Source organism: Dendronephthya gigantea, unplaced genomic scaffold (assembly GCF_004324835.1).
Source record: "Dendronephthya gigantea isolate DGI-Jeju-01 unplaced genomic scaffold, DenGig_1.0 000033F, whole genome shotgun sequence".
Lineage (NCBI taxonomy): Eukaryota > Metazoa > Cnidaria > Anthozoa > Malacalcyonacea > Nephtheidae > Dendronephthya > Dendronephthya gigantea.
In genome coordinates this window covers 1,635,797-1,654,000 of record NW_021163043.1, presented here as the reverse complement: position 1 = coordinate 1,654,000, position 18,204 = coordinate 1,635,797, and the positions used below count along the sequence as shown (strand labels likewise).

The following is an 18,204-nucleotide window of genomic DNA, read 5'->3' as shown; positions in this document are numbered from 1 at the left end:
TTTCGCTCTTCTTCGCGCTAGGGTTGTGTGTGTTCGTGGTAGTCGTTCCTGGAGAACCTTAAACATTCCTTCAACTACAGATATCTCGTTGTCGGAATGGAACTCTAATATTAGATAAAGTAGTTTTCTCTAGTTTATATTTATGTTTATATGCGTAAATTTTCTTTTTTCCTCTTGTATTGTGCATGCATTATAATTTAGGTTATTTGCGTTACTGACCTATAAACTGTAAATTATTAAATGGACTATTATAAGTACTTTGGATTCCGCTATGTTCTCCCGGGTCCCGGGTGTAATTCCTAATCTCCGGGCGGAATTAGTACCCTCGCACGGTGCTCCGCACCGGCTCGGGGATTAAATATGAAATAAAAAATGAGGGAGATATCGTTCCAGTTTTGTAACTATTGAATGATTTGTAAATTGCTGATAATTGCAGGTAAAAATACCGCCTTTAAAAATACTGGGGCATCGAGAAATTCAGCTAAGATCGAGGCCTTGGGGAATAATTTAAAAAATTACACTTTTTCAAACCTGCAGTTCTAACTTCTCTTGATAGTGGCGAAAATTAAGTCTGAATGTGAAAAATTTGTTATAATTTACCTTTTTTACTATTTTAAAGACTGCTTTCCACGCATGCTTTTTTTTTCATACGCACGTTACACACGAAAGTCTAAATCATTATACATGTTATCACTGAAAATATAGAATAAATTGAAAGAGTTTTCTGCAAATTTTAACAAATAATAAAAAATTTTAAGGCATTTTTACGTGGGTTTACGTGCGTATGAAAAACGCTTAAAGCCCCGTTCACACGGTACCGGATTACCATCAGGTCAAATTTTGAAGCTAATGAAAGACATCGGTGTTTTTTAATGTCTGAGCCCTGAATGCCTGAGTCACTGTTGCAGTCTTAAAACATTCCTTGCAATTTGGTGCGGAAGAGAAAAACTGAGGAAAACTTTCAAAACATAAAACTATCCACCTTCTCCCTCTCTCTCCCTCCGCGATCCCTGGACGATTTTGAATATCTCACGGGTGTATTTTGTGAACGCAAAATGCATCTTGCCTGAAAAGGAGACTCCTCTTATCTTCAGCATTTTAATAATTATCCCAGCCTCAAACTAGCTCACAAAATACATTTATAAAGTTAACTGATCTACGATCCGATGCTGGCAGAAAAATCATTTTGTCTTCAATGTGTAGAAATTTTCATAACGTTCACAAAAAAAGAAACAAATATCAAGTTTACTCAGACCGTATTTTGATTCAGTCTCCAGATGAATATGGTTCTTGTCAGGGGGTTGCATAAATAAAGTATCCAAATACAGTCATCCCATTAGTTTTTTGTTTTCTTGTGGACACTAATGAAGGTGTGTCGCCAATTTATTCAACCAATCGGGCAACTTGGTATAATTACCCACCAAGTTGATATCAAACTATAAAACTTTAGGGATGTAAGACGACACACCGAAATAAGAATTTCAACAACAGTCAACAAAGTGAAATCATGAAATGGTTTACAAAATTACAAATCTATACAAATTACATGCTGGCAGTAGGCAAATATTTAAATATTCAGCAATATTCTAGTCATTTGTACTTGTGTGGACCAGGCACGTTCGAAGTCATAAAATCCTACCACTTGATGTTAGTTTGTTTACAAATAAGCTATCTATAGTCAGCCTCCGTATATTAAATTATGATACCTACCATCTTCTGTAGGGTTTCTAAATTCGCAATGTCGAACGCATTAAAGATAAAAACACGACGTTTGAAACACGCCTAAGATATTAATTGTTGTGTTGTTTGATGAACATCAGGGGCTGGTCGTTCGAAAGGCGTTTAGCTTAAACGGTGGATAAGTTCAAAATGGAAAACAAAACGATCGACTTATTGAACTACTGAGCTGAAAGATTTCGATGTAAATATAGTTTAATTTTCAACGAAAGAACATGTTTAATGCATAAAATGTAGTTTCAGTCATGCATTCACGTGATGTATGAGAGCGTTTTTAAACTTTGACTTAGCCACCAAAGCTAAACGCCTTTCGAACAACTGGCCCCAAATGTCTTGATCATAATATTATTCAAATTTCACGCAACTCGCAAGTTTTTACAATTTTCCAGTTCGCGCTCCAGACTTTAAATATCTTCCCTTCCATGCAGCTAATAAAATGTCCCTGTAATGTACATAGTTCTTGTAGTTCCGATATTTTTCTTTTTCATCAGCATCAGACGTTTTGACCATAATTCAGTTACTATTAAGTACTATAATATTGCTATTATTTCATAACCAGGGCAATTATCATCAGCACCATCACCACCATCATAGATGAGAATTATCATCACCAACATGACTGTAACTACCATGATGAACATCTTAAACAACACCATCATACGACTGGCATTGGTCACAGTTTTTTAGAACTTGTTTCTTGCAGATGTATTCAAGATATCATCTTTGTTTTGTTTAACAAACTGTAACCCCAGTTAGGGAGGCAAGGGAGTGCTATCACTTGCCCAAGGTGAACTCCCAGACAAACGGAGGGAAGGAGGTGTCTTACTTCTCCATTCTAGACCAGCTCCAAGCAAAGTCTAGCCGCTGCCCAAAACAATGTTCTTGATGATAGTTTTTCATGTTATTGTTCACTAAATTCATTATGAAATATCCTAACCGAAAATTCAATTCCAAAACATCTGTCGTCCATGACAAAGTCTTCATCAATTAGGTCTTCTCCCATTGGTTTTCGTCTTCGTGTGAACGGGTTCATTTCAGTTATTTTTAGGAATAAAGACATTCTTATTTAATGGGTATAAACAACCTGCGGGGAACCAAACATTTAAGAAATATACAGCTTTGTGTAAATTTTCCTAAAAACGTTTTCCGCGAGACTACTTTATTTCGGTTAAAGAAATGATTGACTACTGCATCTCCCTTTATATCGTCCAACAAAGGAAGTTCCTGTTGTTTAATATCGTCCAACCAAGCAACTGCTAGTTGCTTAATATCGTAAAAAAAGGGACATGTCGCAGCTCTCGGAAGCTTTCGTCCAATTGGATAATGCTTTTCCATGCTTTGTAAAGAGCGAAGCTATGCTATTAGTTGAAACAGAAATGAATTGTATAGTTCAGCCAATGAAAATCATTCTTGCGAGGAGCTGCAACACTACCTTCAAATAAGGAATTCTATGGAGTAGACAATCGAAGAAACACCATATCGCCATTGTAGTTAGGAAACGCCAGCATGGTCTGTTTTGGGGAAAGTTTAATTCTTTGTTCTGACTCATAAACCTTCAAGTATCTTTGATACGAACAGTCGAGAATAGCGCCAGAGTCCATGTCAAAAAATATTATCATATGATCAAATAAAGTTATTACAATCCCTCTCTTGTGAATACAAAATGACCTGGTGAACGAATAAAAAGAATCGAATTCACACGCTATATTTTGAGAATCACCAGTGTTCAGATCAATTATCTCAATCTTTTCAGTACTCCACTCCATGAATACAGCGAATTTGGAGTCATTACTGAAACTTGCGACTGATTTCTTGCGAAGCCCTGAACTATCACAGTGGTAAAAGACTTCATACGAAGTTGGTTTTTCGGTATTTCTTTTCCAAATATAATATTTATTCTCATTACAACCAAAGATAAAGGCACCACCAGGCGAGATTTCAACTTTCGTCTTAGGGTCAATTCCAGGCAAATTGATCATTACAGGACCATCAACATCTCTGACATCGAGAACTTTCACGGGTTCGAAGCCTCCAAAAGCCAAACTGACAAAGCCTTCAGAGAAACCAACCAAGCGGCGAAACCTGGAAACCAAACGAAAATGCACAATGCGCTGACTTTCAGTAAATATGATCTTTAAATTCTCATCTACAGGGTATCGCGTTAAAAAGAAAACCCCGTTAAATTCACAAATCACAAACAAGAAATCTTCCGACCACCAGCATAAAAACCTTGACCCGCATTGACTGATTTTGAAACGTTGTTGAACTTGGCTGGTATAGACATCCCATACGTTGATATATCCATCTGAGTTGCAGGATGCAAGTCGAGAGCCGTCAGGAGAAAACGAACTTGAATAAACGACCGTTGTCCGTGGCAGACAAGATTGCTCTTGTTTAGGAACTAATGTCTTAAAGACAATTAGTTTTTCATTATCTGAATGGAGCCACAGATTATCTTCTAAAGTTGGTATTTTGACTGCGCGGAAAAAAAAGTCAGGAGCAGCAACAAGATAGTTCCAAGCGACAATCTTAGTCAAAGGAATACTTTCTGTGACACTCGAATAACAAAATTCTTCCGAAGAAAAAATACACTCCACACCTTTGCAGATCCACGGACGTAAAATTATACAACTTTTTTTATCATCTTCGCCATTCGACCTTATTATTTCTAACTGTTTAGAATTTGGTTTCTCAAATCCTCGCTGAAAACATCGTTCGCATTTCCTACTCTTTAACACAACTGGCTTCACACTTTCCCCGTGAGACAACTTTCGCTTGTCACTTCTTTGCAATGTGATGGCGTTCCAAACACACACCGAATAACCCGGATAAGATGGATATTCTGAATTTCCCATAATAAATAACCCTGTGACGCTAAAAGAACACCAAGCAACACGAAATTCAGCACAAAGTGACGACAGCATTTTTTGTTTAGCAACGTCCCATAGTTTAATGGTGTTTGAACCGTCGCTAGTCACCAGTTTTTTGCCGTTAGGGGAAAATGCACAGGTCTCGAACGTCTCTTCATTTCCAGGGAAAAATGGAACTTCCTTTCTTCCAGCAATGTTAAACGCCGTTTCCAGTTTTCCATATAATATGAGCGAATCGTCTGGAGAAAATGTGCAGCAAGGATTTTTTCCCAATTTTGTTGAATAACTCATAATTTCAACTAAATTTGGTAGGGATAACAGATGTATAAAATTACCTATTACAACTGCTACACTTTTCTCATCGTTAGATAAAGCAAAAGCTGTAATAGGAAGAATGTCACCAATGTCTTTCCAGACTGCTGTCGGCAAAACCGAAACTTCGTAAGAATTCGACTCGACAAAAGGTGAAAGGTTTGATAGTAGCGTCTCCGCGATTTTCTTCTCATCATCGCTGAAATAACCTTCTGGAGAATGTGTAAGAACCGCTTGTAAATACGATTGTGAAAATATTGTGGAATAAACTTTTCTTGGATATTTGTAATATTCCCATAGGGGTTCCAGGGCAAGATGCAAAGAGTCAAATTCAATGACATGGTACGAAATGCGGGCGCGTAACTCTTCGTTTTTAATCAAAGAACATTGCAGTAATGTGAGCCAAAAACTTGCCAAATCGCCTGAATCGTTTACAGTTAACATATAAAATACGATAATAACATTAACTGACCAAAACACACCTTCCTCCATTTCACACTTTTCTAGATGTTTTAAACCATGTTTCAGAGCGTATTCCACGTCATTAGTAAACTTCACCTCAAGTCCTGAGCGGACACCTTTCACAATTTCTTTAAAAACATTTTCGCATAAAAGCCAAAGCGATCTATGTCCATCATCGACCTTGACAGTATACTGGTGATCTTTGTAGCCCTTTGCTAGAAGCCAATCAATAAAGGATTTGTGAAAAACGGTTAACCTGTCATCTGAAACGTACAACAAGCATGATACGGTTTCATTAATTTTGTTGATGATGACTTTCGTTTCGCGACAATCTGGAGCTAAACCAAAAGCTTGAGCGACGAAAGTGAGGGGAAGACCTTCTTCGGAGACAACCAGCATTGCCAAAATATTCAACACATCGAACTTTTCATGTTTTATGGCGTTAAGCTCGTCTTCAAGGCGTTTGAAATATCGTTCGTAAACAGAATGGAGACCTTCTGGGAGAAACTCCATGACGTCATTATTTGTTATCTTCTCAACATCATAGCGAGCTTTTAGCCCAGATTGAAAGTGATATGCATAGAGAAATGAGCCTTGGCACTTGGCAATAAAAATGGAAAGTAAACTTATAGTTTTAGTTTGCCGAAAGCGGTGAAGATATGAATGATCCTTATAGAAATCACGGTTCATCTCCTTTTTATCCACTTCCCTGCCGACTAAACTTGGAAAACATTCTTTAAAATAAAGTTCAAGATCTAAGTTATTGTTTTCATGAACATTGGAAATGTCTGTCTTTTGATCATCTCTTAGTTTTAGATCAGCAACGGAAATCTCTGGCCTGCTCGTCACCAAGATTTTGATGTACTCGGGAAGTTCAGGAAAATATTCAGCAATCAAATGCGCAATTTCATTCTTATTATCTGCAGCACTTTCATCCAAGCCATCGATCACGACTAAACGTGGCTCTTTTATTTCCAATTCATCTAAGGGATTTTGCAAATATATTCGAAATGCATCTTCGAGGGTTTTCACTTGATGCCGTCGCTTTAACTGATCAAGAAGCTTCTCTTTAAAACCAGGGACATTCTCACACATCTGACTTGCAAGAGACTGCAGCATCACCATAGGATCTCTTAGGTTTGAATCATTGAAATCACAAAAGTGACAAGCAGCCAGCTTTCCATTCTTCTCAAAATCTTCACATATTTTAGCGGCAAAAACGGTTTTACCAAATCCTGGTCCAGCTGTTATTAACTTCATTCTCGAATCGTTGTCACACATTTGAAACCACTCGTTAACTTTCACTAACAACCACTCTCTTGTTCCAGGAAGGAAAAAATCCACTTTTTTTTTAATTTTACCCTTAAAATTATGCTTAGCAAGTTTTCGCAAAAAATCTTCGTCACTTTCCATGCGGGATTTTTTTTCAGGATTGGTGTCCCCGGGTATTGATAGCTTACGCTTGGCCAATGACTGGCGTATTTCAAATACTGCATCGCGCGTTTCATTTACTCCATCGCGCGTCTCTTCAGCGACTTGTGTTACATTATTTACACCAGCTTCAATTACTTTAAGCAATTTAATACACTCATCTTCGTGCAGTTTCCAATCTTTAAGCTTTTGCACATACACCACTTCTTCAGGCCCAAGAAGACATTTTTTTAAACTGTCGACATCACTCTGTGAAACGCCCAATTCTACTATCGCCTGGGAGATTTCCTTCCATAAAAATTGAAATGTTGCATTGTCAACTCGAGTTGTTGTTACATGTGCAATAGCTTCATTTCTGTAAAACTTGATTCTTGCGATATTCGCTTGCTGTGACCTATCTGTATGCGGAGGCATTACACTCCATCCTGTTAATGGAAAACCACAAATGTTCCGGAATAGAACTGTAAGCAATGTGACATCAAAGGTTTTGGAATCTGGTGGGTTGCCAGACGGAGGAAACAGCAAATCCCACTGGGAATTATTAATAACTCGAGGTTTTAACTTTTGAAGAGATATTTTGTTTGTAACCAGTACTCCAGGTAGACTAACAGGTGGATGGATGGTATCAAAGTTATTTCTCATAGCCTTCCTTTGTCAACTAAAAGTTTACTGAGTCTTATAAAATTTGCGTTTTCTTCCAGTTCGTTAGAAGCCATGGCGTAGGACTGCGCGAATTACTGTAACAAAATGGTTATATTAATTATATAGGCTACACCAAGAAAAGGAATGGGATAGAGTAGATTTTCACATATTTTATGACATTCTGTCATAAAAGAAAGTCGCAAGGATCTTTTTAAACGAAGGGATTTCTTGTGAAAATGATTTTGTGAAGAGACTTTTGTGAAAATGATTATGTTTTAGGAGTAACGTTTCTGACTTGCTACTACCCATATGACAAACTTACATTAACTTAATTTTAGAATTTCCATGAACATTCCGTCTGTCTTATTTGTGTGTGGAAATAAGATTTTTCTTGACATAATAAATTTTGAAAGCATGTTCTCATTTATAGACATGGTATGATCTGAGTGTACTCTGATGTCAAATAATTCATGAAAATATCTCGTGTATTTAATTAAGATCTATTGCTACGCGACTTTTTCATTTCCGATTGTGAAGTCTTTTAAAAATTCCATTTAGTTCAAACGAAAATTTTGAAAAGCTGTTTCAGCCGACTCTTGATAATTTATTGTTACAAATAATACTTCATCCCATAAAACATCTGTATTTTCAGACTAGTGGCTGTGCCTCTCTCAGCATGTAACCAGCCAAGCTGGATTATATATTTTCGCAAGTCTATACAGAACTCTTACGCCCTCAGGGAGTCTGTTACAATAAAACTGTATTGATCGATCCTTAGTCTCAGAAAAACTAATCTTCCTTATTTGCTGTTTAGTGTTTGATTATTGTCAGACAATTTTAATTCTCAGATTTCAGCCCCGACCCTCGCAATCGTGTTATGAATTATTTCTATATTGGTTACCAGTTCATTTAACATGACGTCAAAGCTCTGTACTGTGCCACTCAATGGAATACAGTAGACACTCATACTGTTAATATTCAAAGAACGTAATGACGTCACAGCTCTGTACTGTGCCACTCAATAGAATACAATAGACACTCATACTGTTAATATTCGAAGAACGTAATGACGTCACAGCTCTGTAATGTGCCACTCAATAGAATACAATAGACACTCATACTGTTAATATTCGAAGAACGTAATGACGTCACAGCTCTGTACTGTGCCACTCAATAGAATACAATAGACACTCATACTGTAAATATTCGAGGAACGTAATGACGTCACAGCTCTGTACTGTGCCACTCAATAGAATACAATAGACACTCATACTGTTAATATTCGAAGAACGTAATGACGTCACAGCTCTGTACTGTGCCACTCAATAGAATACAATAGACACTCATACTGTTAATATTCGAAGAACGTAATGACGTCACAGCTCTGTACTGTGCCACTCATTAGAATACAATGGACACTCATACTGTTAATATTCGAAGAACGTAATGACGTCACAGCTCTGTACTATGCCACCCAATAGAATACAATAGACAGTCATACTGTTAATATTCGAAGAACGTAATGACGTCACAGCTCTGTACTGTGCCACTCAATAGAATACAATAGACACTCATACTGTTAATATTTGAAGAACGTAATGACGTCACAGCTCTGTACTATGTCACTCAGTAGAATACAATAGACACTCATGCTGTTAATATTCGAAGAACGTAACCAACACTGACACAAACGTACCTTCTCAAATCTTCAAAGCGATGATTCCACTACATGGTAAATTCTCGGGCAGGATAACGGACAGATGGACTGAAATGTAGATTTAAAACCTAGAAAGAACAAATTCTGATTTTAACTTTAACCCACCCAATCAGTGGCTAGAATGTCATGTGAGTGTCACGTGGGATGCGTATTTATAATGGTAATTGCACTAAGTGGAGTGCTCATGCGTCACTACCAAAAATCGCACGACCACGAAGCGGGAGACCGTATTTGCATTTCAGATCGTATTTACTAAAACAAATCACTTCGCAGCCCTAAAGCTGAAATACACATGATTTTCGCATATAAATAAAAAGTAGGTATCATTAAGAATGTATCTATAATTTATAGCAAACATTTTAATAACTAGTTTAAACTGTAGTTAAATAAAAAACTAACTATACATTCTGTTCGGTAATAGAATAAAAAACATTAAAATTTAGCAAATTTTGATCATTCGTAATTCTAAGATTTGATATAATATAAGTTTTCTTAAATCTGTTGCCGTTCTCAAATGAACGTAACTGTCCCTCTAACAATATATTATACGAGTAAATATAAACTAGATTACATGCTAAGCTATATGAAATATTAATATTTTGTTAACCCTCCTTTGGTTACAATTGACGACGGCCTTACACCGGCGTGGCATACTTTTTGTTAAGGTGGTAATCGTGAGCGGTCAAAGGAAATTCATCCTATGGACAGTCTTTACAGCAAGAATAATTGTTTTAGTATTTTTACACAAGTGAATTGACACAAGAACTGCATTTGTTCGCTTATCTCTTTGTAAGAAACTTCCACAAAACGGCTAGCCGCCTTTTTGCAATTTCAGTTTTGTTATATTCACCTAAAGGTATACGTTATATTCATAATAACGTTATATTCACTTGTGGAAAAATACCCAACACGGATAATCTTAAAAAACGAAAGAATACGACCAATGCCATGACAAAAACTTACCTTCTCAAATTTTGGAAGCGATAATTTCTCTACATGGCAAAGATTCCCCGTTCCACTACATGGCAAAGACTCCCCGGAAATATAACAAACAGATGCCCAGAAATGAAGACTTGAATCCTAGGAGGAAAATTTTTGTAATCCTCAATGAAATTTAAAACTCCCAATGTCATGCGAGTGTCATGTAGTTATGGAATTTGTATATTTGTGGAGTTTATTTTCGCCAGCAAACATTTCATATTATTTATTTCATTGTGAAAAATGGTCATATAGTAGCTATATCAAGTAAAAAAAGTAACTTGATTTCTCGGAATGTAGGATAGCTTGTCCTTGTTATCTTATAACCGCATTTTACCCCCTCATTCGCATTTTCCCATCCGCATGTTACAGAGTGTTTGAAAGAGCATATTATTTCCAAATAAATACGGAGATTTGAAGAAATTCCATAAAATAGCGGCTGAGAAAATTGCGATATATTAAGACATGCCTGCGCATTATTAATGAATTAAGAAGCGCGTACAAGAAAGCCATCAAAACAATTTAAAGTTTAAAAGTAAATATATTTGTAACGTTTCGTCTTTAACCTAAGACATCTTCAGACAAGTGATATAAAATTACATGAGATTTGAGTATATATAATCTATTTACATATGTAAATTAATGACGGATAGGAAGGTATAAGATAGTACATGACAAAACCGCACAGACGAAGGGACATAAACACAATACAAAAACTATGAAAACACGTTACAGAAGATTAAGTGGGATTGAACTGCCCTGGATGTTAGGCGAGGGTTTGAGTTTGGAGATGAGGAGGCTTTATGAATCATGAGTTCATGTTTGTCAGAACATGAAGAAGAATTTTAAAATCATCAAAGTCGGCACAGTGCCCTGCAGTATAGTTATGTGGGAGAAGATGCTGGATAAAACTGGACTAGATGACGGTTTTCCAGTTATAGCATAGGTAGCCCAACACTCGTGGTCCGCGCGCGTACACGCTACTCAGTGATTAGCATATATTAATTTATCCTAAGGTTGGCAAATTTATCACCAATTATCAATAATATATCACATACATACATGTCAAACTTCGATAAAAACTGAAAAACTACCACAAAATACTGCAAAATTAATAAATATAAATGAACTTGGATATACTTGGATTTTCTAAATTCCGACATAGTTTTTAGCTTCAAAATGTATTGGGAAATACGGAAATTTGTTCATTTAAAATAAAGTTTTTGAAAATACATTGTCGAAATTTTCTTGTCGATAGTCGGGATCCAATTTACTCTACATTACGTCACCTTCGGAGAAATCCCGAGTCAATCCTATTTATCCTATTGGCTGCTGAAAAGTCGGAAAATTTCCGAAGATTTCTCAGTGAGAGAACAGCCGATAGGATTGACTCCGAAGGTGACGTATTGTAGAGTAAATTGGATCCCGCCTATCGACAATGTATTTTCAAAAACTTTATTTTAAATGAAAAAATTTCCGTATTTCCCAATACATTTTGAAGCTAAAAACTATGTCAGAATTTAGAAAATATATCCAAGTTCATTTATATTTATTAATTTTGCAGTATTTTGTGGTAGTTTTTCAGTTTTTATCGAAGTTTGACATGTATGTATATGTGATATATTATTGATAATTGGTGATAAAGTTGCCAACCTTAGGATAAATTAATATATGCTAATCACTGAGTAGCGTGTACGTGCGCAGACCACGAGTGTTGGGCTACCTATGGTTATAGGGGAAATTCCCAAGTGTTCAGATACTCTGGTGTGTAGAACGCGTACAAAGTAAACAATCCCAACTCGTTAAACAATCCCAATTTTCTCCGCCTCTATTCCATGGAACTTCAACCCACTTTCATGTTACACACTGTTTCAGTCTGTTTGAGAGAGCATATTATTTCCAAGTAAATACGGAGATTTGAAGAAATTCTATAAAATAGCAGCTGAGAAAATTGTGATTCTTTAGGAATTACTGTCGCCCGTCTGTGATGTGCTAATAGGTATTATTACCAGCATAAATTATGATTTAGTATGATTTTGTATTGCATTTACCAGCATAAATTATGATTTAGACGAGATTTTACTCTTGTTTATATTGGAAACATAAAAGCAAATGTTATCGGTTGAAGCGATGATAACAGCTCTGTCCGCCGTGACAAAAACTTACTTTCTCAAATTTTGAAAGCGATAATTCCACTACATGGCAAAGATTCCCCGGAAATATAAAAAAACGGTTGCGCGGAAATGAAGACTTGAATCCTATAGGAGGAAAAGTTTTGTAATTCTCAATGTAATTTAAAACTCCCAGTGTTATGCGAGTGTCATGTAGTTATGTGTATATTTGTGGAGTTTATTCGGGTCAGCATTCAGCAAACATTTCATATTATTTATATCATTCTGAAAAATGGTCATATAGTAGCTATATCAAGTAAAAAAAGTAACTTGGTTTCTCGGAATGTAAAATAGTTTATCCTACAGCATAAATCTCGCATCTTGAACTCTTTAAATATCGGCTGGATAGCGCTATCCACCGGGTGCCGGTGCCCGGTTGTTCGAAAGGCGTTTAGCTTAAACGGTGGATAAGCTAAAATTTAAAAATATTCTTATAGATCTTATGAGTGACTAAACTTGCTGCTTGCATCTTATGCATTAAATATGTATTACCAGTGAAAATTAAACAATTTACATCGAAATATTTCAGCTAAGGCGTTCAACAAATACATAATTTTGTTTTCCATTTTGAACTTATCCACCGTTTAAGCTAAACGCCTTTCGAACAACCGGTCCCTGATAGTAATTTTCAACCGTTCTAAAAATGCTCAAAAAGCGATAAAATTTCATGTTTGAAATTATTAAAAGGGATCCTCGATTTAATGAAACTAAGATTTAATGAAAGTCATTGCAAACGACGGGCGATTTTAATGCGATTGAAAATTCGGTGGATAGCGCTATCCGGCTTTCATACAACCGGCCTAAACCGCCAAATTTAATCTCCTTGGTACATATAAAATGAAAAGCGATAACCTGAAATATCTTAGAATTGTCCAATAGAATAGTAGCAATCGTTTAAATAAGGCGAGGAATTTATTTCCAGTATCACACGAGATAACAACGCGATCATAACGCATCATTTAAAGATTGGTAACCAGTGGAATAAAAGCACAAAGAATCAACGAAGATAGTAATTTCAAATCAGGAGTGATACGTCTCCCCAAAAACGAATAAAAAGATAGACGCCAGAGTCGGCTGTTGCGACTTCCGTATCGAGATACATATACAACCGACCGTGCATGTCTATATATTTACTCTATAAATGTTAATGATATGAAATCATTTATAATTACAAACGTACCTGTTTAAAACTTAGAAGGCGATAGTTCGTTCATTTTTTAGTACTTATGCCTAATTCTTTCGCTTCATTGGATAAACCATTCCAAAGTGATGCAGCTGAGTAACTGAAACTTTTTTTCATTAAATTTGTTTTAGGTTTCCCAAGATCGTAATCGTTATAGTTGCTTCTTAGATTATATCTATCGTTGCTTTTTTTAGATTAATGCACGTGAGTGGTCATGTGTTCGCTGCGGCGGTGTCGCAATTGGTGTCGCAATTTGCCTTTTTGGGGGCTATTACGATTGGATTGGGGCATATTTTAAAATAAATTTTATAATTTAAATCTTACGCAAGGATTGAATTTCCTTTTTTCCTTGTATATACACGCACGCCAGGGCTCAGGAAGCTGATCGAGCATTTCGAAGCATGGTTCGTTTCTGCATTTACCAGCATACATTATGATTTAGACCAGATTTCACTCTGGTTTATATTAGGAAACATAGGAGCAAATTCAAACATGAATTTTGAACAAATGCACTAGTTTTCGCTGTGATGCGGTTGTGATGGCATGTTATCCGTTGAAGCAATGATAATAGCTCTGTGCCGCGCCACAGAATAAACACGGGTAATCTTAAAAAAAGAAAGAATATGACCAACGCCGTGACAAAAACTTACCTTCTCACAAATTTTCAAAGCGATAATTCCTCTAAATGGCGAAGATTCCACGGAAATATAACAAACAGATGCGCAGAAATCGGAAGACTTGAATCTTAGGAGGAAATTTTTTGTAATTCTCAATGAAATTTAAAATTCCCAATGTCATGCAAGTGTCATGTGGTTATGGAATTTGTATATCTGTGGAGTTTATTTTCGCCAGCAAACATTTCATATTATATATATTTCATTGTGAAAAATGGTCATATATCAGGTAGCTATATCAAGTAAAAAAAGTAACTTGGTTTCTCGGAATGTAGAATAGTTTATTCCGAAGCTTAAATCTCGCATCTTAAACTCTTTAATTGGAACTGTGTATGTGTATACAGAGTACAGAGGCAGCTAGGTGGTATACGAAGGCTGGATAGCGCTATCCACCGGATAGTGATTTTCAACCGTTCTAAAAATGCTCGAAAAGCGATTAAATTTTATCTTTGGAGCAAACAATTATTAAAAGGGATCTTCGATTTAATGAAACTAAGATTTAATGAAAGTTATAGCAAACAACGGGCGATTTTAAAGCGATTGAAAATCCGGTGGATAGCGCTATCCGGCTTTCATACAACCGGCCCCAGACCGCCAAATTCAATCTCCTTGGTATAAATAAAATGAAAAGCGACAACCTGCAATATCTTAGAATTGTAGAATAGAATAGTAGCAATCGTTTAAATAAGGCGAGGAATTTATTTCCAATATCCCACGAGAAAACAACGCGATCATAACGCTGTGGAATAATGCTAAGCCACTTAGATGATAGTCCTAAATTTTTCGTATATATCTTTTAAACGAATTCCTTTAAAGATTGGTAACCAGTTGAATAAAGGCACAAAGAACCAACGAAGATAGTAATTTCAAATCACGAGTGATACGTTTCCCCCAAAACGAATAGAAAGATAGACGCCAGAGTCGGCTGTTGCGAATTCCGTATCGAGATACATATACAACCGACCGTGTCTATATATTTACTTTATAAATGTTGATGATATGAAATCATTTATATAATCACAAACGTACCTGTTTAAAACTTAGAAGGCGATAGTTCGTTTAGATGGCCAAAACCCCACAGAGATATACACACACAGCAAATGCGCAGCCAAGCCAACAAACACTTTTAAGTTTTGACGGGAACTGAAAACCTCGCCCAATCGTTCGATATATATAGATTAATGCACGTGAGTGGTCATGTGTTCGCTGCAGGGTGTCGCAATTGGTGTCGCAATTTGCCTTTTTGGGGGCTATTACGATTGGATTGGGGCATATTTTAAAATAAATTTTATAATTTAAATCTTACGCAAATATTGAATTTCCTATTTTCCTTGTATGTACACGCACGCCAGATCAGGAAGCTGATCGAGCATTTCGAAGCATGGTTCGTTTCTGCATGCATTTACCAGCATAAATTATGATTTAGACCAGATTTCACTCTGGTTTATATTAGGAAACATAGGAGCAAATTCAAACATGAATTTTAAACAAATGCACTAGTTTTCGCTGTGATGCGGTTGTGATGGCATGTTATCCGTTGAAGCAATGATAATAGCTCTGTGCCGCGCCACAGAATAAACACGGATAGTCTTAAAAAAGGAAAGAATATGACCAACGATGTGACAAAAACTTACCTTCTCACAAATTTTCAAAGCGATAATTCCTCTAAATGGCGAAGATTCCACGGAAATATAACAAACAGATGCGCAGAAATCGGAAGACTTGAATCCTAGGAGGAAATTTTTTGCAATTCTCAATGAAATTTAAAATTCCCAATGTCATGCGAGTGTCATGTGGTTATGGAATTTGTATACTTTGTGGAGTTTATTTTCGCCAGGCAAACATTTCATATTATTTATTTCATTGTGAAAAATGGTCATATAGTAGCTATATCAAGTAAAAAAAGTAACTTGGTTTCTCGGAATGTAGAATAGTTTATTCCGAAGCTTTAATCTCGCATCTTAAACTCTTTAATTGCAACTGCGCATTTGTATACAGAGTACAGAGGCAGCTAGGTGGTATACGAAGGCTGGATAGCGCTATCCACCGCATAGTGATTTTCAACCGTTCTAAAAATGCTCGAAAAGCGATTAAATTTTATCTTTGGAACCAACAATTATTAAAAGGGATCCTCGATTTAATGAGACTACGATTTAATGAAAGTTATAGCAAACAACGGGCGATTTTAAAGCGATTGAAAATTCGGTGGATAGCGCTATCCGGCTTTCATACAACCGGCCCCAGACCACCAAATTCAATCTCCTTGGTATAAATAAAATGAAAAGCGACAACCTGCAATATCTTAGAATTGTAGAATAGAATAGTAGCAATCGTTTAAATAAGGCGAGGAATTTATTTCCAGTATCACACGAGAAAACAACGCGATCATAACGCTGTGGAATAATGCTAAGCCACTTAGATGATGGTCCTAAATTTTTCGTATATATCTTTAAAACGAATTCATTTAAAGATTGGTAACCAGTTGAATAAAGACACAAAGAATCAACGAAAATAGTGATTTCAAATCACGAGTGATATGTCTCCCCAAAGACGAATAAAAAGATAGACGCCACAGTCGGCTGTTCCGGCTTCCGTGTCAAGATGCACAAACAACCTGTGATACAACCGACTGTGTCTAAATATTTAGTCTGTAAGTGTTGATGATATGAAATGATTTATAATCACAAACGTACCTTTTAAAACTTAGAAGGGATAGTTCATTTACATGGCCAAAACCCCACAGAGATATACACATGCAGCAAATGTGCATGCAGCCAAGCCAACAAACATTTATGACGGGAATTTAAAACGTCGCTCAATCGTTCGATATATTAAATACACGTCAGTGGTCACTTGTTTGCCGGGTGTTGCAATTGGTGGATTGCCTTTGGTAATTTGATTCGGACATATTTTATAATAAATTTTATAATTTAAATCTTACGCAAGGTTTGAATTCCCTTAAATATAAACGCACGCCTTGTACATACACGCATATTATGATTTAGACCAGATTTCACTTTGGTTTATATTAGGAAACATAGAAGGAAATTCAAACATGAATTTTAAACGAATGCACTAGTTTTTTAAAACTTATAGAAGGCGATGATTCGTTTACATGGCCAAAACCACACAGAGATATACATACAGCAAATGCGCAGCCAAGCCAACAAACCTCGCCCAATCGTTCGATAGATTAATGCACGTCAGTGGTCATGTGTTTGCGGGCTATTACAATTGGATTGGGCATATTTTACAATAAATTTTATAATTTTAATCTTACGCGAGATTTGAATTTCCGTGTATAAACACGCACGCCAGCTCACGAAGGTGATCGAGCATTTCGTGATTTCGAAGCATGGTTCGTTTTTGCATTTACCAGCATAAATTATGATTTAGACCAGATTTCACTCTTGTTTATATTGGAAACATAAAAGCAAATGTCATCGGTTGAAGCGATGATAATAGCTCTGTCCGCCGTGACAAAATTTTCAAAGCGATAATTCCACTACAAAAAGTACACGGCAAAGATTCCCCGGAAATATAAAAAAACGGTTGCGCGGAAATGAAGACTTGAATCCTATAGGAGGAAAAGTTTTGTAATTCTCAATGTAATTTAAAACTCCCAATGTTATGCGAGTGTCATGTAGTTATGTGTATATTTGTGGAGTTTATTCGGGTCATCATTCAGCAAACATTTCATATTATTTATTTCATTGTGAAAAATGGTCATATAGTAGCTATATCAAGTAAAAAAGTAATTTGGTTTCTCGGAATGTAGAATAGTTTATTCCGAAGCTTAAATCTCGCATCTTAAACTCTTTAATTGCAACTGTGCATGTCTATACAGAGTACAGGGGCAGCTAGGTTGTATACGAAGGCTGGATAGCGCTATCCACCGGATAGTGATTTTCAACCGTTCTAAAAATGCTCGAAAAGCGATAAAATTTTATCTTTGGAACCAACAATTAATAAAAGGGATCTTCGATTTAATGAAACTTAGATTTAATGAAAGTTATAGCAAACAACG

At 36.2% G+C, this 18,204-nt stretch overlaps 2 protein-coding genes across 2 annotated transcripts in view; both read right to left on the bottom strand.

The window, feature by feature from the left end:
• The window catches only part of LOC114525126, a 69,838-nt gene that overhangs the window by 23,300 nt on the left and 28,334 nt on the right, over positions 1-18,204 (bottom strand). The gene's annotated exons all lie outside the window — the stretch shown is intronic.
• On the bottom strand, positions 1,484-16,985 carry LOC114525123. Its single transcript, XM_028546336.1, is given in 6 exon segments — positions 1,484-7,465; positions 7,468-7,549; positions 9,151-9,239; positions 10,135-10,251; positions 14,154-15,906; positions 16,871-16,985. Coding segments are annotated over 2 exon segments (4,341 nt in total). The 5' UTR covers positions 7,529-7,549; positions 9,151-9,239; positions 10,135-10,251; positions 14,154-15,906; positions 16,871-16,985; the 3' UTR covers positions 1,484-3,185.